This window comes from Anneissia japonica, unplaced genomic scaffold, assembly GCF_011630105.1.
Source record: "Anneissia japonica isolate Jap-2015-1 unplaced genomic scaffold, ASM1163010v1 scaffold87_len186233_cov173, whole genome shotgun sequence".
Taxonomy (NCBI): Eukaryota; Metazoa; Echinodermata; class Crinoidea; order Comatulida; family Comatulidae; genus Anneissia; species Anneissia japonica.
In genome coordinates, this window is record NW_022745088.1 from 115,383 (window position 1) to 124,313 (window position 8,931).

The window sequence follows — 8,931 nt, forward strand, 5'->3', positions numbered from 1 at the left end:
TATGGACACCATCCCGGTATTTCTGAGTCAAGGTTTCGGGGCCTGAATTTTTTATGTTACTATAGAAGGCCTAACAATCAGGTATTAAAATAGGACTATTAATGATGATAGGCTCTAGGCTAGGCCTAAAGTGTAGGCTAGCCAGCCTTTGTTGAAAGGGCACTTCAAGAAAAGGGGGGTTCATTCGAACCCAACGAACCCCCCTGGCTACGGGCTTGCACGGATTGTGCTACACTTCAGCTGGTGTGGGTCCTCAAGGTCCAGCCTGTTAGGTCAGCCACAGAGAGCATTTTAAAGCTCTCTATCTGGTATGGGTACACCATGAGAGAGAAAAAAAGAACCTCAATAGTGCAGTTAGTGAAGTGTGCTTCCCACATCATAGGAATTGACCAGACTTTAGTAGAAATGATCTATGACCTTATCATTAAGAAGGCAATGTTGATTGATGGGGAAAGAAATCATCCGGCCAACAATTGTTTACTCTGAAGCAGAGTAGTCACCAATTAGTGACAAAGAAGAGCAAATCCCTAAGGTTTTTCATTTCCTCTGTCAGCACAATAAACAAGTCAATAGTTTGATTTAAATATGTAGAGTTTGTTTTGGCTGTTCTAAGGGATTAAAGAGAATTCCACTGCATGTGCATTGTACATGTACACATGAACAAGTACAATTTATTGAGATTTAAATACAAATATTTTTTATACATACAAAACCATGTCAATGTATGTAATGATAGACTGGCATTGACGCTCAAATAGTGGGAGCTTTTCTGTAACCATTTCCTCGAGTGAGACAGGGTCAATGAGGCTGTAGATACTGGTCATTACTAGACTCATGTCAACGACCTCATACTTCATTGTAAAAAATCCACCACTGAAATCAAGTCAGAACAAGCACAAGTTATTTCAAAATAACATATTAGGATACGTTTGGAATATTTAATGCACAAACTATACCGTAAACCTTGAACGGAAGCCCTATGTTTCTTTTGTTTACCACCTTTAGATAAGATTCTTTTCGAGATGGACTTCTTTTCGTGACTACTTTTGCAAAGGAAAGAGGGGGATTCTTTTCAAACTGAATGCTGTAAATTATGGTAATTACTACTATAAAACAATAAATAAGGCAACTGTAACTTCAGTCTGTATCATGGAGTGTATTAACTGCCATTAAATCACCTAAACTACAGTACTGTATAAACCAAGCATGTTTTTATTCTGTTTCTTTGAAATTTATGTACAGTGCATTTACTGTACTATCTCCAAGAAGCCCAGGGCTTAATTCTTTTCGATGCTATTTTTGCAAACTAAAGAGGGGGCTCCAATTCAAGATGGGCTTACTCTGGAGATTAATCCCACTGAGCTTCTATTCAAGTTTTTACAGTATTGGAATCATCTATGATATAAGATAAAAGAAAACACAATATTAATGACAAAAGTACACTAGGAGATTTTTTTAAGATGCTTGGTATTACTATATCCCTTACATATTGATTTCAGTAAGAGTGCCACAAAACTTGTAGCTTACTGGTTAATACAACTATAATGGCTAAGTAATTGTCTTTGTATATACTTATCTAACAGTTTTTTTGATAAATAAAGACTAATGTTATCAAGAAATTAAGAAAATGGCAAGTGCTGTCAACACAAATTAATACCAGGGAACAGTGAAACGACATGGAATGATCTTGAACTACTAAGGCGTGCTAATCCTATTAGGTACCTATTGTTCGCTATTGTTCTTGTCTAATAGCCCTTGCTGTATCCTAGTTGTTGATCATAAACGTGCGGTACCGACAGTCAAGCGACAAGGATGAAAGTATCACCACCAACGTCAGAAAATTTCTCTTAGACTTCAAACTAGTCGTTTTCTTTAAAAACTCTTGTGTTTTTTTACAAATATACAGCAATTTAATACGCAACGACTGGTTTAAAAGTACTTTACATGTTTTAGATGCGTTTCCTGTCAAACTTCATAGTGAGATTTAACTAGCGGATGAGAGTTGTACTCACCCTGGATGAGCTAGTCTGTCGCAGGTTAGTCCTCAGCAGTTTGCTGGTAACCATTGACACAGCTGGGTGGACTGAAGCAATGTAGCTAAAATGCCTTGGCTAAGGACACAAGTGAATCTGCACAGCGGAGACTCGAAACCCGGACCTTACGATTGAAAGTATCAACCTCAACCGCTATGCCAAACTGCCGCTACCAATGAGATTTAACTAAACAAGCAATTATAAGTCATTTTTTGGTAAGTATGTGTACTGGCATTGTGCCAAATTACTTACTTTTCTAGACTATATATTATAACAAGCCACAATTGCTTGTCATTCCGGTTTCAAGTCAAGTTAAAAGATTGACATTTAACTTACAAATGCCCTAGGTCTCTTGAGCAAGCAATTGTGGCTATCAGAGATATTCGTCCATTACTGAACTGATATTTTTGTGTCGGACTCGCGCGAAATCCAGTGATCGTCGGTAAACCTGGAGAACAGACCTACCTAGGCCTAAAGCCTAGCAGCTGTTGTAATACTCGTGTTCGTATATGGATTTTTCGTTTTCATGAACAGACACAAACTTGCGTTGCGATCGTTGTGATCGCTAGGTAAGGCCTAGCTTGGATAGGGCTAGATGTAAAAATTAGATTTTGGTAGACACTGCAGCCAACAACAAAGAAATGTAATTTCAATGGTCCCTGGTTTTTAGCTTATATAAATCACCTACGGCTAAAACTGCTTTTTTTTTTTTTATCTATTTCAGGTTAAAGTCAGAAAATGAAGACCAGTGAATTTTCTAAGGAAGCTGAAAATGGGCAGAGATGAAAGAGTGAGAGGTTGACTCTATAGCTCATTGTTTTTACTCCACTGCGCTGCCTTCTTGTCTCCTTCTCAATCAAAATAAGATTAGATGTAATTTATAATAAAGTGTAATGATTTTTCAGCCCTTAAAAACTTCATCAAAACCCAGGCTGTCATATGTTTTATCATTTGCACTGCAAAGTTATGTTTTCTTGCCTGATCCAAATTAAATTACTTCTTTTCATTTTGATTTACTTTTCTTTCATTTTTTTGTTTATTTAATGCACTTGTGAAACCAGTGAAACCAATTGTGAAAGTGCTAATAATTGCTAATAATAAAAAGACAGAATTATTAATAAATATAGGCTTAACTGGTTTAGAAAATATAATTTATAATTAGATTTGTATTACAATTAGATACAATGTAATGGTAATTAGATAAAATGTACAGGTAATTTTATTTTGAAAAATCAAACAGGCAACATCCAATGAATATTGTAGAATAACGTTCATTTTATATTGTTGCTATTGTAATAAATTGTAACTCTTTTCCTCGCATTTCATTCATGTTTGGTGTTCTAAAAGAAGTGTACTGCAGGGATGGGCATAAAAATAGGACGAAGGGTCAAAGTATATTTTTGATTTAACACTGAGGGCTGCACCTAATTTTCTTTTAGAACTAGAGTACATACATGGTGTACCACAAGCATTTTTTTTTTCCTGGTAATAGTTACATCATAAATTCAATCAATAACAATAAAATAGAATACAGGAGAGGAGTACAATACTATAGAAACACAGGCATGGGAGAACCCACTTGCCCCACGCCTGGGACAAGTGTTTTTTACGGTCAGACAACAAGAATTGTAGGGACCACTTGTCCGTGGACAAGCACTTTTAGAATAGGCTCCTTCACCATGTAATGCGTAATGCTTTCACAGTACTTATAAAAAATGTAGGCCTACTCAATATAAAATTTGTTATTTTCTGCAGTAAAGATTGAAAATTAATTCTTAATAGTTAAATGTTAGCCAGATATGTTGTATGTTTACACATTAGGCCTACAGCAGACCTACATATTTTCCCACAATATCGTACCTGTAAGCCGTCAGCAGCCTGAACCTGCTGCACGTGGTCTGTTTACAATATAAATTCGCACATGGTCTAGTCTATAAATACCAGACATATACCAAGATTTTGGGTGCACAACCATTAGTTGATAAGTGTAGTTGGACGACATGAGATGTCTGGACTTCAAGACTAGTAATCACTTTTGAGTACAAATATAAACAGTCAGCCATTAGGCTAAAAAAAAATGTTCTGGTTCTGGTCACACCAAAGTTACAGAATTGATCTATTTTTTTTTTTTTTTTTTTTTTTTTTGAAAAGCATGGAAAGTACAGAAAAGGTGTTTTTAGTATCTTTTTTATGTTCTGCTCATGCTGTACATTGTTGTCCTTCCACATTCCACATCCTCGATTTCGCTTCATTTGCCAAGGGGACCCTGTCTTAATTCATCATCATTATCATATTAATGGGTACGCTTTGAAAAAATCCGACGGCCAATGATCCCACCATAGCCGTGACTTTCTTCGATCCCTGGTGCAAATGTCCTCACCACTGCTTTAGGAGGACGATGGACTTTCATCACATACTTACACCCTCAGCAAACTCGCCGAGCTATGGTATCGCACGATAAAATGCCAAAAAGGTCCCTTATATTACGGTGTATAAGCTGCACCTGCGTATAAGCCGCACCCCTAATTAGGACGCAAATATCACCATTTTTTTTGTCACCTAGCTGTGTAAAAACCGCACCTATTTTTTAAGCCCCAAACTGTTCCAATAATTTTAATTTTTTAATTATTTTGAAACACTGACATTATTTACAAATGTTACAGATGACAAACAACTGGAAATGCGTGTAAACTTCAGGCTACCGCAATGAAAAAACGTATTCCTGCTCTGGGGAAATCCCCATTTCATGCTAGACGGTTGCGCTACGTTAAAATTTCAACATCTGTTTAGTTTAATAAAATCTAAGAAAATTAAATACTTATTGAGTATATTTATCTATTTTAAACAATCATTCTATTATTATGGTGACTATTATAACAGTCGTATTAAGCTTACTATATTGGTAATTCTAGGCCTAAGTCATGACTACTCACAGCCCATTGTGCGAAGCATGCACTCATCACGCACCACGTTTTATAAACAAAAACAGAAGTGGAGAAAATATCGTGCGATACGCAAGGTTTACGCATGCGCAGATGACAAATGCCTTTCTAAAGTCAAATTCAAGTAACATAATTATTACAACTTCAAGAAAACTTGAGTTTTTATAGCATAAATTAATTTCACAAGTATTTATTCTGAAATTTTAGCGGATCATTCTCTCTATAATGTACACAATCAGAAGAACCAGTCATATTAATTATATAAATCTATGTTTTTGTTTTTTTTTTGTAAACTGAGTATGCTGCATTAAAATTGTAACATTGTTGTACCATTCAGCACGCGGTGGTTGACAAACGTTATGTAGCAGAATTACAATCAAAACAAAAAGGCATTGAACCAGTGCATTTCATGTAGTGTACAGTATTATTTCTTTTCTAAAGTTATCTACTGTACTGCTATCGAGCCATATTTACTGTACATTGATCTGAGACTAAAATATAAAGGGACTAACTAACCCAATCCATCCATCCATCCACCAATCAACATGGCTTTGTATATAAATATGTTCAGTAAAGATAATAATATTTAAAACAAATTAAATAATGACAAAAAAAAACCACACACACAGAAGCTTCTTTATACTGTAATTGAAACATAATGATCAGATTTAATTTACAACGGCATACATCTAACATATCTTTTATTTAAATTCAACACAAATAGCTTGAATCTACACAGGGCCACCAAGAGAGGAGGAAAAGATCCCCAGGGCCCTAGTTTACCAGGACCTATAAAAATTGCAGGTAGCATTTTTTCCCCATATATTTTTCAAAAATAATTACTATCATGGGCCCTCAATAATGTTATGGGGCCCCTAATAATGGGCTCCTCCAGATTGACAGGGCGCCATCAAAAAAATTGTTTGCGCCTTTGCGCTATCTTTCTCACGCTTCACGCTCGTAACTGGAGGCCCACACCGACCCTTGTGCCTGTTACAGTTTCCCCTCTTGGCGGCCCTGAATGTACATAAGGAATTATACATACAGTATACACATCTTGTGTAGACCTTTTTGTATTTGCAAAGGCCATAGCATCAAAAATATTTCATATCTTGTGAAAAGGTTTTTCAAACAGAGGATAAAAGGATTTATTTACCTTTAATGTATCAGCAATCTTTTAATAATACATACAGCATTATAAATAAAAACTAAAGATTGATAAACAAGTAATATAATTTTATATTTTAAATATATTGCTATATAATTAATTTAGTAATAGTTGTAATAATGTTCTCAATGTTATGCATCTATTAAAATTGTTATTCTTTATTTTTACAATTGTTTTTTTTTTATATTGCACATGCTGCCAACATTATTCTCTTCATTTACTTTTCTGAATAATATTCAAGTTTACATTACAAGTGGTAACAAACTTCAGCACCAACTCCTGTATACCAAATCCTGTAGGCCTACAGTTACCGTTTTTCAATCATATGAAAAATCTACTCATGACTATCCTAACTTACATTCTGTGATATTTTGTTTTGGTTTCTCTATTTCTGGTAGGGGACGTCTACGCACACTTGGTACTGTTTCATCTGCATTTACTGGGTCAGGATATTCAATAGTTTCCAATAACAAAATGCTATGAAAAAAAGTATATATTGTATTTATTAATGATTTGTACGAAACACAAAAATCTCATGCATATTAGTTTTAGAGGCAGCTAGGCTAAGGATTTAAACACATTTTAGGGCCTACATTGGCCTAATTTATAAGCTGCCTAGGTAAGGCCTGCATTGTCATTTACTGTTGAATATTTTCCTCAATCTATTTATAGATCACAATTTATTAGAAAAATTAATACCAGGCCCTATGTCCTGAGATCAGGCGCGATCCATCGCGGAATGCAGCTGCTGAGGTCGAATATCTTAAAATGTAGGCCTAGGCATTGGAGAAGATCAACATCGGAATAGGCCTATGGCTAGGCCAACCCCGACGCGACCCGATTATTTTTGTTGGCCTCACTTAACTTAAATAAATGAAATCCTACCGTTGAGCTGTATGCTTGTTTACCCTGTTGAAATATAGGACATGCCGTCTTCCACAAGCCATATTCCATTGACAGTAGGCCTAGGCAATTTTTTTTTCTCTTTTTTTGCTTCATGGTAAAGGTTTCCTACTGCATAGTCATATCATCGACGTCGCTTCTCGCACTGCACAAACTCGTAACTCGTGTGTGTTTGTGTGGAAAACGTGTTTGTAAACAGCGCGTATATGCCTTGTTCTGATTGGTTACTTGGAAGTTTGATTGACAGCCCGGAAAGGTCTATTGCCTTGGTCAAACCCTCCTTGGTCAAACCACAGGAATCAATGTGTGACACTGTAAACAATGTAATGTAGTACAAGAAAAAAACAGAATTTCTGTTTGCACAGTGTATTTTCTTAAAGTCTCTGTAGGAACATACAAAAAAGTCTGGAAAAATCCACATAGGGGAAGTGTGTTTTTTTCAAAATGGCCGCCAAAAATGGCTAGTTTTAACCAAAAATTGAAAAAAACTTGGATCTTTTCAACATATTTCAGCATTTTTTTTTCTAAAATATATTTACAAATCCTAAAATTGTTCTGATGCATACAGGTACACTTATTTGATGTGGGTATCATTAATTTCAAGATGGCTGCCACAAATACGACAACCTATTTTGTGATGTATGCATAATACGCCAGGCAGCTATAGTGCCATATGGACGTTTGTGGACAAAAGCACCAACTTTTCACATGCTCCTTATGGTCATAGCATTCAATTTTTGATAGAAACCATTTTATCGGAGGTCATTATGGCAGCCAGATTTAAAAATGGCCACCTTATAAAACCTATGTATCTTCATGGCATTATTTCCTCTTCTAACTTGGAATTATAATTCCAGTGTCTAAATGGTTAAGGAATACTAGCATGCCATTTTTGACCTAGTAAGATTGTTCATTTAAGGTAATTATAATTTAAGCTCATTAAATGAATAATCTGAGCAGATTGTTCATTTAAGGTCATTCAAGGTCAAATATTGTATGGAATGCTAATAATTACCTGTCATGTTTTACATCTGAATCATACTAAAGCTCTCGAAATTCATTTTTTTTTACAAGAAACTACATTTATTTATTCAAGGTAATTTTGGCAGCTATCTTTAATTTCAAAATGGCTGTCATGCAAAAACTATTTTATTAATATCTTAGCTTTTAGAATCACTTTAAATTAGAATTCTGATGTTTAAAACTATGTTTTTATGGTCAAGAAAATATACCATTTGTGACATAGTCAGATGGTCATTAGGATAATATATAGGTCAGTTAAGGTCATGGCCTTGGCCACCAAAATGACCTTGAATGAAATATTGTAGTTCCCATCAAAAAACTGAATTCTAAGAGGTTCTGATGTAAAACACGAAAGTTACTGTAGACCTCCGTGTTTATTAAGATTCCATAAATATTTTACCTGATAATGACCTTGAATGAGCTTAAATGACCCTAAATAACCTATTTACGACAATCTGACGCTGTAAAAAATTGTATATTATTTCTTGAACATCAAAACATATTTTTTGATATTAGAATTATAAGTTGAAGTGGTTTAGAAGCGGAGATATAGATAAATATATGTTTTATATGGTGGCCATTTTAAAATCCAAGATGGCGACCGCTTTTATAAGATATTAGCATTATTCTATAGAGTAATACATGCATTGGTTGCTAATATTAAAAACCTTAGTGGTGATCTAAAAAATTACAGGTTTATCCATAAATATGACATATTATGATGACATTACGATTTTTTTCTCATTTTTTTTAAAATCTATTTTGTCGGCCATTTTGAATAAAACGCATTTCCACATATTTCCCCTACCTGGATTTTCTAGACTTTTATTATGTTCAAATAGGCACCGTATAGAAACTGTCT

General features: G+C 34.9%; 1 protein-coding gene across 1 annotated transcript in view; it reads right to left on the bottom strand.

Annotated features, from left to right (window-relative positions):
* LOC117119925 (uncharacterized protein C20orf194-like) overlaps positions 1 to 8,931 on the bottom strand; it is a gene marked incomplete at its 5' end in the record, with an annotated part of 127,503 nt that overhangs the window by 112,553 nt on the left and 6,019 nt on the right. The window contains 1 exon segment of the mRNA XM_033264906.1: positions 709 to 873. Within this exon segment, the coding sequence (XP_033120797.1) occupies positions 709 to 873 (165 nt within the window).